The following is a 16,418-nucleotide window of genomic DNA, read 5'->3' on the forward strand; positions in this document are numbered from 1 at the left end:
GAAGATCCAGGCTCCTCTCAGTTGTTTGAGGGCGGCAGGAACAAGTAGAAGGGGATACCGATATTTAACGGTGACCTGGTTGAGAGCATGTTAATCAATACAGGGACGGAGTCCTCTGTCCTTCTTGGCCACGAAGAAAAAGCTTGAGGCAGCTGGGGACTTAGAAGGACGGATATATCCTTGCCTTAGAGCCTCTCGAATGTAGTCCTCCATGGCCTGGTGTTCCGGCAGGGACAGGGAGTATATTTTGCCTAGTGGCACGGGGGCATCAGGAAGAAAACACAAAACACGTCTTGGTAGTCCAAGTATTGCGGAGGAATGGAAGGAAGCCGTTTTTGGTGCGGGCTCTAGATGGATGTGGATTGTAGGGATAAGGAGGGAGTTTTGGGAACCTGAAGCGGGAGGTTAGGAAAACAATGATTGAAGGAGTGTTCTCCCCACTTCAGAACCTCTCCAGTGGCCCAGGAAATGGTAGGGGAGTGCCCCATAAGCCAAGACCGTCCAAGGATTCTCCCCGAAGTGGACCTCTCTAGAACCAGGAAATAACTTCTGAGTGAAGAAAGCCGATCCTCATGTGGAGCGGCCCCACGAAGGAGTGCACTGTCCCCCACCCCAGGGGTCTACCGGTGATGGAGTGGATGCGGTAGTGGACGGGGTTAGGGCTCTTCTTGAGGCCCAACTGGTGGCAAAGGTCAGTGGAGATGAAATTGCCAGCTGATCCAGAGTCTAGGAGCGTGTGAACTGTAATGGGAGAGGAGCCACAAATCAGTTCTACAGGCGTGGTGAGTGGTTTTAAATGAGTAGAGGAATAAGTGATCGTACTCACAGCTGGGCGTACCGGGTGTGTGGGACATGCAGGCAATGCATGTCCCGGTTGGCCGCAGTAGAGGCAGAGACCCTGGGTCAGCTGGCGTTGTCTCAGAAGGTGGTTAGCAGGGCACTTTCTTCCCACCCACTGGCAGCAGCTAGAGTGCGGAAATGCAGAGTATAGTCATTAATGGAGCGTGTACCTTGTTTCAGGTGGTAGAGTTGCTCTCCCACACTCATATCCCATAAGGGTTTGCCGAAGACCTCTCTGAAGTGAGCGACGAAAACGTCAACAGACTGAAGAACTGGGCCATTCTGCTGCCAGAGGGACTCAGCCCAGTGGAGTGCTTTCCCAGTCAGAAGCGAGATGAATGCAATCTTTGCCCCGTCGGTGTGAAAGCGGTGGGGTTGCATCTCCATGGCTAGTTGACACTGAAGCAGGAAACCACTGCAATCCTCTGCCGAACCAGAGTAGGAAGAGGGCGTGGCCATCGTGCCGGCGAGGTATGCCACTTCCGGGTTCGGCGGTGGACGCGCAGCCGCGGTAGAGTCAGCAGCAGCCGCGGGCTGAGATGCGGTGGGAACCGTAGTGGTAGTGGGCTAAGCACTCCCTGCAGCGCACTGACCAGCTGGTGGATGATGTCAGCGGCTGTTGGGTCCATACTGTTCTACGGTCTGGTCTTCTGTCACTAAAACACCAGAGGAGAACAGGCAATGGAGTATTAAGTTTATTGGAAACAGAAAACGGGTGGAAAGAGGGACAGTGGAGAATACTCAGCTTTACGGAGGAGACTGTGAGGCGGAGCTGGAGGTAGATGATGCTGTGCACGGAGGTGAGTTGAGTGAGTAATCGTGGAGGAGAAAAAAAAAAAAAAAAAGGAGGAGAAGGTAGTAGTCGGGGCAAAACGGGAAGTAGCGGTAGCTATGGTGCTAAAGCTCACGAATGTCAGCGCTATAAGGAGTCGGTGTCTAAACCAGACCAGACGGGGAAGTAGTGGAGAGAGTGCTCTTAAATAGGAGAGTGGAGGAAAGAAACTAATGAGGTGCAGGTGAACTCAATCAGTATTCGGGAGCGTGAGTGCGCTGGTGCGGGGTCGGGTCCGGCATGCCTGTGACAGAGAGGTGGCAGCCTTCCACTTAAATAAAAGAGAACGCCTGGCCAGGAGGGATGCAAAAGACAATAATGAACGTTTAGCTGGGGTTAGACGCCTATCATCCTCTCCAATAAAGCCAAAAAGAGCAACCAGGGGGTCTGGTTCAAGATTGCAACTCAGTACGCAAGACAGGATTTGAAGGACATCCCTCCAGAATTTTTCCAAATTAGGGCATGTCCAGTACATATGAATGAGAGACGCCTCTCCACTTTTACATTTATCACAGCAAGGATCGACATGTGGGTAGAAGCGAGAGAGCTTAACTTTGGAGAAATGAGCCCTATGTACAACGTTAAACTGTAATAAGGAGTGACGAGCACATAAGGAGCTTGAGTTGACGACAGTGTCAGATTTAGTTCTCTTTCCCAAGCAGTTTTAATTTTATTCAAAATGGTTTAACTCAAACCCATTAATATGCCATAAATAGTGGATATTAGGCCTTTAAACAGTCTATCTATAATAGATTATCTATAATATTTGCATCCGGAGCCTCAGAGAAGTATAGTATCAAAGAGCTAATGAAGTGTCTTATTTGCAAATATCTGAAAAAGTGAGATTTGGAAAGATTAAACCTTTGGGACCGCTGTTCAAACAATGCAAACTTATGATCAATAAAAAGATCTTTTCAAAGCTTAATGCCTTTACTGTGCCATTCTTGAAATACCGAATGTTGTAAAGAAGGTTGGAAGAGATGGTTAGATACAATAGGGCTGGAGAGAGAAAAGCCCAAAGTACGACTGTACTTTCTGACCTGAGCCCACACTCTCAGAGTTTGCCTAATAACTGAATTATTGATTGATTTAATTGAGGGGAGGGGGCGTGCAGATCCACGAAGTACAGACACAGAGAGGTTTTTGACAGAGTTTATCTCCATTTCCACCCAGGCAGGCCGATTAGGTTGGTTATGGAAATATGCTCAAAAGGTGAGAGAACGAATGATTGCTGCCCAGTAGTATAAACGAAAATTGGTTACAGCCATGCCACCATCACTTTTAAATCTGTGAAGTAGGGACTTATTTCAATCAAGGATGCTTACCTTTCCAAAGGTAAGTTGATATAATTGAATCCAATGCATTGAAGTAAGATTTGGGAATAAAAACAGGAACAGACTGAAAAAGATGTAAGAATTTAAGGAGAATATTCATTTTAATTACATAAATTCGGCCCACCAGGGACATGGACAGTGGTGACCATTGTCCCAAGTTCCTTTTTGTTTGATTTAGCAACCCAGCAAAATTTTCTTTAAAAAGGTACTTATGTTTTCTTGTCACTGTGATACCAAGATAGGTAAACTGGTATTTCACTATCTTAAAAGGGAGGTTGTGCATTTCTGTTGTCAGTGCTTCACTATTTAACAGAAACAGTTCGCTTTTGTGCAAATTCAGTTTATATTCCGAAAAAAGACCAAATTTAGTGAGCAGTGACAGCAAAGGTGGCAGAGAGGTGGCAGGATCTGATATGAAAAGTAAAAGATCATCTGCATAAAGGGAGACCTTATGTTCTTCTCCCTGCCTCCAAATCTCAGATATATCCCTACAACTACGAAATGCAATTGCTAATTGCTCAATAGCAAGGTTAAAAAGCAATGGACTCAGAGGACATCCTTGACGAGTTCCCCGCTGAAGGCTGAATGGTTGAAATTGCTGTGAATTCATCAGGACTGAAGCGACAGGGCTTGAATATAATAATCTGACCCAAGTGATAAAACTTGTTCAAAACTGAATTTTTCTAAGACCTTAAATAAATACTCCCATTCCACACAGTCAAAGGCTTTTTCAGCATCCAAAGAGAGGACACACTCGGGAATCCCATCTGACGGGGTGTACAAAATATCCATAAGGCGCCAAATATTAAAGTAACAATGACGGTTTTTGATAAAGCAGGGTCTGGTCCTCAGATATTATTGAGGGTTGAACATTCTCTAATCTTCAAGCTTGGACTTTAGCAAGGATTTTAACATCCACATTAAAAAGAGAGATTGGTCTATATGAAGAGCACTCTGTTGGCTCTTTGCTATAGGGGTGATTTGAGCCTCATTAAATGATGCTGGCAATTTACCTCGCTTAAACCACTCTGATAAAACCAAAGCTAGTTGTGGTGCATGGAATGAGGAGAATGATTAAGAAAATTCTGCAGGGAACCCATCAGGACCCGGAGTTTGCATTGATGAGATAGCTGAGATTATTTCCTCTTGTGATATGGGCTCTTCTAATCTTTATCTAAAATCAGGGGACAGTATTGGGATATTTAATTGAGTCAGAAAATTCTCAACTGAACTATGGTCCTCTGGGAATTCAGAGGTATATAATCGAGAGTAAAAATTTGTAATAATATTAGATTAATATTAGAGTGATCAGTAGTTATGCCACCATTCTCCATTTGAATTTTTGTTGTGTTGCTGTGCTCTAAATTCTCTTAACTGATTATCTAATCGTTTCCCAGATTTGTCACCATGAATGTAAAATTGGCTCCTACTCTTTAATAACTGGGGTTCAATTAAATGTGTTGAGATGAGTTTGAATTTAGTTTGCAATTCTACATGTTTTTTTTTTTATAGACATTAGGGTTTTTAAATAGAGCATATTGTCGTTCTGTTTCTTGGATTTGGTCGACCAATTCTTTTCGCTCTTTATATGCCTTCCTTTTCATATTTGCAGTGTATGAATTTATTTGTCCTCTAAGGTAGGCTTTCAGAGCATCCCAAACAGTTAAACTTGAAGCTTCAGATATATCATTTGTGTTTAAGAAAAAAACTATCCGGTCTTCCATAAATTTAATCTTTCATCTACCAATAAGGATGAATTAAAACGCCAATGTTTCTTAAATTGAGGGAGATCAGGGAGTGTCATAGACATAACAACTGGAGCATGATCAGATATCACGATGCTCTGATAAGCACAAGAGCCATTGGGATCAGTTGATTGTCTATAAGCAAATAATCGATTCTAGAAAATATGTCAGAGATACCATAACTGCAAAGATAAGACTGAAGTAGCATAGCAGATTTACTTAGTAGCATAAATAGCAGCATATAAATTAGCCAGCACTATGTTAGTATTAAATAATTTCCCTGAGACAATGATATAGCAACCAGACATGTCCGGAATAACATTATGGTGCTCAAAAGAGATGTTTGGGTTAATAAGAATTGAAACCCCCCTAGCTTTGGCCTGAAAGGTCGAGTGGTAGTGCTGCCCTCCCCAGTGTGACATGTGGCGAGAGTTATCAGAACTGTGAATGTCAGTTTCTTGTAAAAAGGCAATTGTAGTGTTAAGTTGTTTAAGGTGTGAGAGCACCATCCTTCTTTTGACCGGATGGTTTAGGCCCTTAACATACCAGCTCACAAAGTTTAAAGAACTATTCATTATCATTGAAAGAGAGTGCAGGTTGGTAAACATAGATTATATTGAAATGCCAAGTGTCATCTTTAAAACAAATGTGTAAAACACAAACATATGATTAGATAAACTGTCTAAACAGTTCTGACAAAGTACTGGCTTTGGAGATCCCACAACCCCCCACACCCCTTTCCTTCATACCCCACGTTTATACAAACCCGTCCCTGTACTCGGCTCGCTGGCTTAAAACTTCGGGAGCGTAATCTTCTATGACCCGGATCTGCTGGCTGCGATTTTCCAGTTTCCCTCTCCACCGTGCCTCCCAAATCAAAAGTTCTTTAATCTGGTACCGGTGTACACGGAGAATGACCGGGCAAGGTCTCTGTCCAGAAGCGGGTTTGGATGCAGGTATACGGTGGGCTCTGACAATCTCTGGTGGGGATGGGAGCATTTCACACAAAAATTTTGAAAAGAATTCAGTAAGGAGTCCACCATCAGTAGATTCTGGAAGGCCTAGAATACACCATTTATGTTTCCTGCTTCGGCCTTCTAGGTCTATGACTTTGGTCATTAACTTGGAGCTGCTTTCCCGAAGACCGGAGCAGATATTTTCCAACTCGCTTACATGCTGGCTCAGGTCAGCCGTAGCAAGTTCTAATGAAGGTAAGCTTTGACCATGGTCCTCTACTTTGGCTTGAATCTGGTCCAGTTTCTTTTCAAATATACTAAATGAAGATTTAAATTCAGCCGCTAATGCTACACGGTGCTTATCCAGCAGCTCGGAGATAGCCTCGACCGTTAAAACAGTCACAGAGTCATCCTCTTTCCCGGTTTTAACACTCGTAGTAGCCATTGTATGTCAAAAATAGGTGACCATAGGGTAGAGTATAAGAATATAATACCCTAAAAAGTAAACTTAACACACAAGAGCGGATAAAGGAGTGAAGAAATTAAGTGTTAATCGGAGTGTCTATTTTCCACATCTACTCATTGCGGTTGCTGACCGGAAGTCACATCATTCAATTCTTTGGTCATTTTCTGCACTTATGGTGCTTACTGTCACAATTAATAACATCATGGCATTACAAAAATCATGTTAATCCAATTTATTTCTGTTCTATCTGAACCCCTACATACCTACTCCATCTATAATATCCTGCTCATAAAGACGTTTTTCATACAGTTACTTGGTCTTTCCACACAGAGTTAACCCAGAGAATGCTGCTGGACCAGATAACATACCTGGCAGAGTGCACAGAGGATGTGCAGAACAGCTAGTCTTCACTGACATTTCCAACATTCCAATGAGCAGTGCTGTCATACCAACAAGTCTCAAGACCACTACCATCTTCCCTGTGCCGAAGACATCTTCAGTGTCATGCCTCAATGACTATCATCCTGTCACACTCTCACCTATTGTCATGAAGTGCTTTGAGAGGCTCATCACAAGACCCACTGCAGTCCTCACTGGACCCCTTGCAGTCTGCATATCATGACAAGCACACCACATATGATGTGATTGTTACCACCCTCCATTTGGTACTTACCCATCTGGACACATATGTACGATTGCTGTTCATAGACTTCAGTTCAGCATTCAACATAGTCATTCCATAAGCATCTGACTGAAAAGCTGAGCCTGCAGGGCTTGAACACCTCCCTCTTTCTTTCACTTTCTGACTGGAAGACCTCAGTCAGCACAGATAAAGAGCAGCATGTCCAACATCACCACAATGAGCACTGAGGTCACTAAGGTCTGTGTGCTCAGTCCACTGCTGTTCACTCTGCTTACTCACAAGTGTGTGGCAACGCACAGCTCAAATAACATCAACAAGTTTACCCATGGCACAACTGTGGTAAGTTTCATCAGCAAGAACAATGAGTCAGCATGCAGAGAGGAGGTGAAACAGCTAACAGCCTAATGTCACCAACCTGTCTCTGAACATGGACAAGACAAAAAAAGATGGTTGTTAACTTCAGGAGAGAACAGAGTGGCCATTCTGTGCTGAACAGATCCTCAGTGGAGATCAATAGCACCAAATTCTTTGGTGTTCACCTGGCAGAGAATCTCACCTGATCAATATCAGCTTCATCACCAATGAAGCCCATCAATCTCTCTACATTCTGCAAAGCCTGAAAAAACCCCTATCCCACCCCCAGTCCTGATCACATTCTATAGGGGGGCTATTCAGAGCATCCTGAGCAGGCTTATCACTGCCTGGACCCCACAAACCCCTCACACACACCCCTGCTGTCTGAAAAAAGGTAACAAAGCATTTGAGCCAGTTTTTTTTCCAAATGCCATCAGACACCTCAACCACCATCTTTTGATAGATTTTGTGAAAACTGTTGATATGAAGTTACCTTGATGAAGTAGAAAGCATATGGTACTGTATATTTATTTTAAATGATTCATTTAACAAGAAAAGTGCCTTAAATACAAATTCTGCAAACTTTTTTTTTCCCGTCTACTAGTTTCAGTTCTGTTTGTAACGTCTGTAGTGAACATATTTTTTCTTTTTTTTTTTTTTTGCATTTTCCATGCTTCAGTGCTCTGGGAGTGTTTATAGCACTGTGACTTTAACACTTCATGACTGAGAGCTGCTGCTACAGCAACTTCACCCACAGCTACCATGACTTTCATCCCCGTCTTCATCTGGACACTGATCCTCTGGACTCAAGGTCAGACACTGCTTCATATTTTATCTCTACAATGATCTGTTCATACTAATACACTTATTGTTTCTATTAGAATATTTCAGTTTCATGCTGTGTTATTGTGTATTTTTCAGAATGCAGAGGTCAAGTCACAGTAACTCAGACTCCTGCAGTGAAATCTGCTCTTCCAGGAGAAACAGTCACCATCAACTGTAGAACCAGTCAGGCAGTGTATCATCACAGCTCATATGGTCACTGCTTACACTGGTATCAGCAGAAACCTGGAGAAGCTCCTAAACTCCTGATTAAGTTTGCAAATCAGCGAGAGTCAGGTATTCCAGCTCGTTTCAGTGGCAGTGGATCAGGATCAGATTTCACTCTGACCATCAGTGGAGTCCAGACTGAAGATGCAGGAGATTACTACTGTCAGAGTTACCACAGTGGTGGTGTGTTCACACAGTGTTATAGAGTCGTACAAAAACCTCCCTCAGTCAGATTGTAGAGAGACTGAACTGCTGCAGCTGGGAGAGACTGCAGGTGCTGAGTTGGAGGATGTGATACGACACAATGACACTCTGTGGAGGAGAGGAACCACACCACACTAACTCACAACTCACATTAGAGATTTCTCAATAATCATCACAGCACACTGCACACAGTCCCTCACATGTACTACATTCCTATTTTACTACAATCATGGTGCTTACTGTCACAATTGAAAACTTCACAGCTTTACAAATATCAAGTATCTGATTATCAAATACATTTCTGTTCTATCTCATCCCCCCAGACCTACTCCATCTAAACTATTCTGCTCTCAAAGACTGGTTTTCATACACTTTTGTTTGTGTGCATCTTTTCTTGCAGCTATGGGACTTGCAGTAAAATCCCATTGCACCTTATGAAAACACACAACATTTCCAATCGAGTGGTCAGGTTTCCTTTATTCCTGATATTTTACTGATATTTTATTCCTGATGTTTTACTCGTTTTGAACTGATGTTTGGACACACTGACTCACTGTGGTGTTTGACATTAACTCCAGAGTATCAGAAAATATGAAAAATAAAATTATTTCTAATCACAATCTAGATAAGTTTGATTTATAAACAAATCTGACATAAATTATGTTAATTTGTTTATAAAGATTATGAAGTTCTCAGATTATGTGTAGTCGGAGCTAGAAGGACATCAGTCTTAGCTGAATGTCTTCATTGAATTCTGTGTTATTTTTCTAATTAGTGTTGGTGGTGGTGTTATTGGTTCCATAAAGTAAACAATTATGATTTTTATGCATTTTTCTAGAAGCAGATATGCAGAAATAGACACCAAAATATCTTATGTCTTATTTCAGTAAGAGAAGTGTTTTACTCTTAAAGATGTTTAATGAGTTCTGAGGTTTGAGATGCCACCTTTCATCTGTTTACATTACATTACTATCATGTTTACTCCATCAGTTCACATCAATCAGTTCACTACATGCTGCTTGCAGTGGAGCTCCAACAGTCCCATTCCTGATTGATGGACTTTCTTGGTGTTGATGTTTCAGGGCCTGGTTCATGTCTTTTAGGTGTGGGTCAGGCACAGTGTCCTTCAGTCTGTTGGCTTGTGTCAGTGGTGAAGGACTTTACTCTGCTCTGGTCCTTCAGCTCTCTGTAGTGCTGCTGTTCTCTGCAGTCTGATCACCTCATGACTACAGCCTCATGGTGTGGAGTTTGGGGTGGTGTTGCTCACTGACACTGTGACCAACTGAATCATTGAGATTTATTCACAGCAACAGAGGACCCAACTAACCATTCTGATGTTGTGGGAATTCCACTAACCAAATAAAAATTACTCTTAATATTGATAGAAATTATATAATTTAGTACAGTATGAGTAATCTACAGAGATATAATCATGGTTTAAAAGGTTTAATTTCCATAACCATTCTGTCAGTATTTTACTATTTGATGGGGCTTGGAAAGTATCATAAGCATTTGTATAATTTATTTTGAAAAGAAAATTCTTTACATCTTCAATCTTCACTCAAACACATTTTCACTGAGGATTTCTCTCAATTATTTCTTACTTCAAAATACAGCACATATAAAAATTATGAACCCAAAGCTCTGTGTGAAAGTATAGAAAAAAATGGCATTGGAGAACTATTATTATTATTATTATTATTATTATTATTATTATAATCAGTTGTTTTTCTCATGAATGATCAGGTTCTACAGCAGATACTGAGACAGACGCATTGGTGATTTGTGTATGATGTGTTTAATCAACAATATAAAGCAAGCGTGTTTACTGATTCAAAAGCTTTTATTAATAATTCAAAGCAGGACATTGCAGTGATCCACACACTTAACACAAATTTAGGTGATAATTAAGAAGAAGAGCTGAGTTAAACTGAGGAGTGTGTGAGCTCACATGTTAATAACACAAATGAAATGATGAGAGAGGATGATTTGAGCAGTAAAGGCCACATGTACCACACAGTGAAGCAGTAGAAGGTGAGCTGAGTAAAGTGTGTGTGATCTCACAGCTCTGAGCACTGCTCTGTGTTCACTGTGCTCACCACAGTAGGTTGGTTGTCTTTGGAGGCCTCACAGGTCACCACCTTGTTCCTCCACTGCTCCGGGTGGAGGCTCAGTGTGCTGCTCCAGCTGTAGAAGCCGTCAGCGTTCAGAACGGAGGTGCTGCTGATTTCCCCCGAGCTCCAGCTGCTGCCATCAACCTTCCAGCTCAACTTCCAGTCCGAGGGGAAGCCCTTGTAGGCCACACACATGAGTGTGACCTTCTCCTGCTGCAGCTCCACACTGGAGGGGGGCAGCACCGTCACACTGGGCTGGGTGACACCTACACACACACACAGAGGTGAGACAGGAATGGACAGCTGTCAGTCACTCAGGCTTTGTTTCAGCTCACTGTGTGTGTTTCACTTCCCTTTATATCTTACAGAGCAGAACTGAGATCAGTGGAGCATCACAAACGTTTCACATTCAATTCTAATACTTTTTCATCTTACAGCTATAAAGATTTATATTATTGTGAACATTAAAAGTTCAAATTTAATTGTATTGTATAATGAATAATCAGAAATTCAGAAATAACTTTATAATATGAATAAACATCATTTAATAAATTACAACATATTTATCATTTAAATAAATTCATTCTCGGCTTCTGGTCATCTGTTCATACAGTCATAGAGTTTCTGAGATATTAAAGGTATTTAAAATAATTCAAGAGAAAATGTTACAGTAATTTGCACAAACAATAATATATGTTTCGATCATAAATTTAATGTAAATTAAAGTGAATTATTGGGACAATAGTCAGATACCTTTTGTGAAACCTCTAACATAAGTAAGAAATTGTGCAGAAATTTGAGAAACAAAATGATTTCATCCAAATGCCACATTTCATTTGAGAGAAATTTAAGAAACAGAATGACTTTATCCTGACATAACATTTCATTAAAGAGAATTTAAAGACAAAAAACCTAAGTATTATAATCGTTACAGTTTTTATGAAGAATCTGAACACACTCCATTTCAGTAATTAGTAAACAGGTTACTTACGGCCCACAGACAGTTTGGTTCCTCCACCAAAAGTGTACCACAGTGATACATTCCTATGAAGCCATCGTACAGAAACCTCTGTCACACTACAGTGAATACACACACACACACACACACACACACACACACACACACACACGCAAACACACACACACACACACACACCCACACACACACACACACACACACACACACACACACACACACACACACACACCCACACACACCCACACACACACACACACCCACACACACACACACACACACACACACACACACACACACACAGACACACACACACACACACACACACACACACACACACACACACACACACACACACACAGACACACACACACACACACACACACACACACACACACACACACACATACACACACACACACACACACACACAAAAAACAAAGTGAACTAATTGTGGTTATATTTACAAAAAAACACTGTATGATTAATGATTTCTTCATTAGTTAGTCCTAACTCCTTTCTAAGAAATGAAACACATGTGTCAAGTTTGAACTTCTCTCTCCAATTCATTTATTCATGTTTCCTAGACCAATTTAGCAGTATTTTCCAGAAAATCACCATCTGACTCCAGAAGTAAAATTCACACAACTCTGTAGTCAAACATGTGAAACACTTTCCTAACCAGAAGCCATGAATGAACTCTGAGATCCGCCTCTTTCTGAAAGCAAGAGATGCTGCTTTTAAATCCAGCAATGCAGAGGAACTACAGCAGAGGCAGAGCCAACCTGTGAAGGGGCATTAGGAAAGCCAGGCAGGCACATAAACTGGGTATCGAGGAGCACTTCCACTGCAACACCAACCCCAGACGCATGTGGAAAGGCATCCAAACCATCACTGACCACAAACCAACAATACAGTCTCTACCAACCAGTAATGCCGTCCTTCCAGTCGAGCTCAACCGCTTCTTTGCTCACTTTGACCAGGGCGTCATACACACCAGGAATGATGACTCCTCCATGGCTGATCTTCCAATATCACTCTCCACAACAGAGGTACACTCAGCACTGAGCAGAGTAGATCCACGTAAGTCAGCTGGCCCTGATGGCACACCCAGACGTGTGCTCAGGAGTTGTGCTGACCAACTGGTGCAAGTCTTCACTGACATTTTCAACCTGTCACTGGCCCAGGCCACTGGTCCAATATGTCTGAAGACTACAACCATCATACCAGTGCCCAACCATTCTTCTGTGAAGATTTCCGCCCTGTTGCACTCACCCCCATTGTTATGAAGTGCTTTGAGAAGCTGGTTCTAAGTCACCTCATAGCATTTCTCCCACCTACACTGGACCCAGACCAGTTTGCCTATCGCCCAAATAGGTCTACAGAGGATGCTATTTCCACTGCTCTTCATCTAGCTCTCACCCACCTGGACAATAACAATACATACATTCGGATGTTGTTCAGTGACTTCAGCTCCACATTTAATACAGTCATCCCTAGTAAACTGATCACTAAGCTCAGTGACCTGTGTATCTGCACATCCATTTGCAGCTGGATTATGGACTTTTTTAACAAATCGACTTCAGTCTGTAAGGTTGGGTAATCACTTATCCTCAACCCTAATCCCGAACACCGGCATCCCACAAGGCTGTGTGCTGAGCCTACTGCTCTAATCCCTGTTCACCCTTGACTGTGTTCCGCAACATAACTCCAACGTCTTCATCAAGTATGCAGATGATACCACAGTTGTTGGCCGAATCAGCAACAACGATGAATCGGCCTACAGGCAGGAGATCTAAAGACTGTCAGCATGGTGTTCCATGAACAACCTCACCCTCAACACCTCAAAGACCAAAGAGCTCATTGTGGACTTCCGGAAATCTAACAGCAGCAGACACTCCCCTATTTACATCAACGGGTCTGAAGTAGAGCGTATCTCCAGCCTTAAGTTCCTGGGTGTCCACATCTCTGAGGATCTGTCCTGGCATCTGAACACCTCAACTCTGTTTCAGAAAGCGCAACAGCGTCTTTACTTCCAAAGAAGACTAAAGAAAGTTCACCTATCCCCCAAGATCCTGACCAACTTTTAGCGCTGCATCATTGAGAGCCTCTTGACAAGCTCCATCACAGTGTGGTATGGCAGCACCACGGTGTGTGAAAAGAAATCACTGCAAAGGCTTGTGAAAACCACCCAACGCATCATCAGTACCCAACTACCTGCCATTGAGTCTCTTCATTGATGTCTGCGCAGAGCACACAAAATCATCTAGGGCTCCTCCCACCCGAGTCACAAACTGTTCAACCTCCTTCCATCCAGGAGGAGAAACAGGTCCATCTGCACCAGAACCAGCAGGTTTAGGGCCAGTTTTTTTCAGTCAACCATAAATCTACTGAACTCTACACTACACCGCTAGGACACTCATGTCTTCCTACACTTACCACTTTACAGTTCTGCTCCACCCTGTACATTCTGTTAATATAATATTTTTCACTGTTGTACATTCTGTTATAATATAGTATTTTTTCACTGTGTAATATAATTAATGTACATATTGTCCACTTCATAGATTACACCTAGTTTATCTATCTATTTATGTACATTTATATATATTATATTTATACATACTATACTTATATATCTGTATAAACACTGTACATTATCTCTGTACATACATTGTACACAGTGTTGGGGAGTAACTAGTTACATGTAACGGCGTTACGTAACTTAATTACAATATAAATGTAACAGTAACTCGTTACAGTTACTTAGAAAAATATGTAATTAAATTACAGTTACTTATGAAAATGTTAAAGATTACAAATAGAGTTACATCTGAATATTTTCTTTAAAAAACTAGCATTTGTTGAATGATATTAATTTGTTGATAGAGTTTGTTAAAGCGGTGCTATTCTGATGATTTTGATTGGTTCTCTGGTTTGAATTTGTGGCGCGTCTGCCAATTACATTAATCCACATTGCCGCTGAAAGCTTTAGGCTAATACACTGTCTGAGAGTTATCACCATGGCGAGTGATAAAAATACATTTCAGTCCTGGAAATTTAAAAATAATTTCATCCTGAAATCCGATAAGGGGCAAATATAACAGTTCAGTGGGAAATTTGTTTGCCGGCTGTTAAAATGCTTTCGACATCAGAGGCTTCAATGTTGAACCTGAGGAAGCATCTGCAGGTATGGAACCTAGCCTTTCTTTATTTAATAATATATTTAAAATGTAAAATTTTTGTCATTATTGTGAGTGTACAGAAATAAAAACAGACCCTTTAGTTTTGAATGATATATCACTCGTTTCTGTATAATAAAAAGTGACAGAGTGGTCAGTAGATTTACTGTAGCTGCTATGTGGAAAAAATCCACTAAAATGCGCCTGCGCGTTCATCGAGCCCATAGTGTACTCAAGACCTGTATTCAAAACGTTCAGAACAAATTACCTAATCTGCTAGCCATGGGTGACTCTAGGCCATTTTAAAGCCCCCCTAACATTTTCTACTCAGCCCCCCTAAAATTCTGTGAATCCCCATAAACTGTACACGAGTAATTGATCGCCTCAGTCCCCTTTAAATTTCATATGAAAACGCCGGGAGACTTCGGCTCTTCCCGTCTTTCAGCGCGTTCTCGATCAGAGCGAGGATCAGAGGACAAGTGTGTGTGTGTGTGTGTGTGTGTGATCAGGAAGACTTGTATTTGGCTTGTTCAGTACTCAAATGTTATACACATCTGTGCAATACAGTGGAATGCTGCAATAAGTTTACCATTGGGGGCTGAGCCCCCCTTAAATGAAAATCCTAAAATCGTCCCTGCTGCTAGCTACCTTTACCAGGCACTTCTTTAAAAATAAAGAAAATATATAGCTCACATTTTAACTCCTTGAAAATGTGTTGGTAATGTCAGATCTAATATAACTTAGTTATTTTAGCACTGTAGCATACATTATGATGACTCTTTTCAGATTATGTTTTTTTTTTTCAAGGCATTGTTACTTGCCAGTGGGTCCTGTCGTAGCTATGCAAAGGTTTGATTCCTAAAACAATATTAGAGAATTTTTGTTATGAAGTCTGTTTTTTTGGTGGCTGTGCTTGAAATTAAATGAACATAATCTTAATTCAAGTGATGAAAGATTTAAAATTCTAACAGTAAACAGAGTTGAGTACTACTGTAAGATTAACCCTGCCTGGTATAAATGTTTGGAAATGATTTCGTTGACAATATCCGTTAGAAACTTAAAAGTAATAAAAAGTAATCAAATGTAATCAGTTACTTTACTTTTATAAAGTAATTGAAAAGTTACACTGCTTATTACATTTTAAACAGAGTAACTTGTAATCTGTAACCTATTACATTTCCAAAGTAACCTACCCAACACTGATTGTACATAATGCACACATTTGTGCACAATTATAATTACACCTGTCACTTTATCTGCTGTAAATATTACTTGCACATACCTCTCTATGCACACTCTGACAGATTTATTTATAGATGTACATATTTACATATTTATCTGCACAATTTCTACTATTTGCACTTCTGGTAGATGCTAAACAGCATTTCGTTGCTATGTACCTGTACTTTGCAATGACAATAAAGTTGGATCTATCTATCTATCTATCTATCTATCTATCTATCTATCTATCTATCTATCTATCTATCTATCTATCTATCTATCTATCTATCTATCTATCTATCTATCTATCTATCTATCTATCTATCTAGTAGTGTGAGAATGACAGTAAGATTGGGGGAATGTGGTAAAGGTGTTTCCATACTTAGAGGACACTTTGCATTGGCAGCACATGCTTCAGTGCTCTGGGAGTGTTTATAGCGCTGTGACTTTAACACTTCATGACTGAGAGCTGCTGCTACAGCAACTTCACCCACAGCTACC

General features: G+C 41.2%; 2 gene segments (V, D, J or C); one reads left to right on the forward strand and one right to left on the reverse strand.

Annotated features, from left to right (window-relative positions):
• Positions 1–1,533: 1,533 nt before the first annotated feature.
• On the forward strand, positions 1,534–9,340 carry LOC131364665 (immunoglobulin kappa variable 6D-21-like). The segment is given in 3 exon segments: positions 1,534–1,640; positions 7,850–7,981; positions 8,092–9,340. Coding segments are annotated over 2 exon segments (417 nt in total).
• Positions 9,341–10,349: 1,009 nt separating this feature from the next.
• Positions 10,350–12,736, reverse strand: LOC131364580 (Ig kappa-b4 chain C region-like). The segment is given in 3 exon segments: positions 10,350–10,804; positions 11,530–11,582; positions 12,489–12,736. Coding segments are annotated over 3 exon segments (621 nt in total).
• Between the last annotated feature and the right edge of the window lie 3,682 nt (positions 12,737–16,418).

The sequence above is a fragment of the Hemibagrus wyckioides genome, linkage group LG14 (assembly GCF_019097595.1).
Source record: "Hemibagrus wyckioides isolate EC202008001 linkage group LG14, SWU_Hwy_1.0, whole genome shotgun sequence".
In the NCBI taxonomy this organism is placed as follows: Eukaryota; Metazoa; Chordata; class Actinopteri; order Siluriformes; family Bagridae; genus Hemibagrus; species Hemibagrus wyckioides.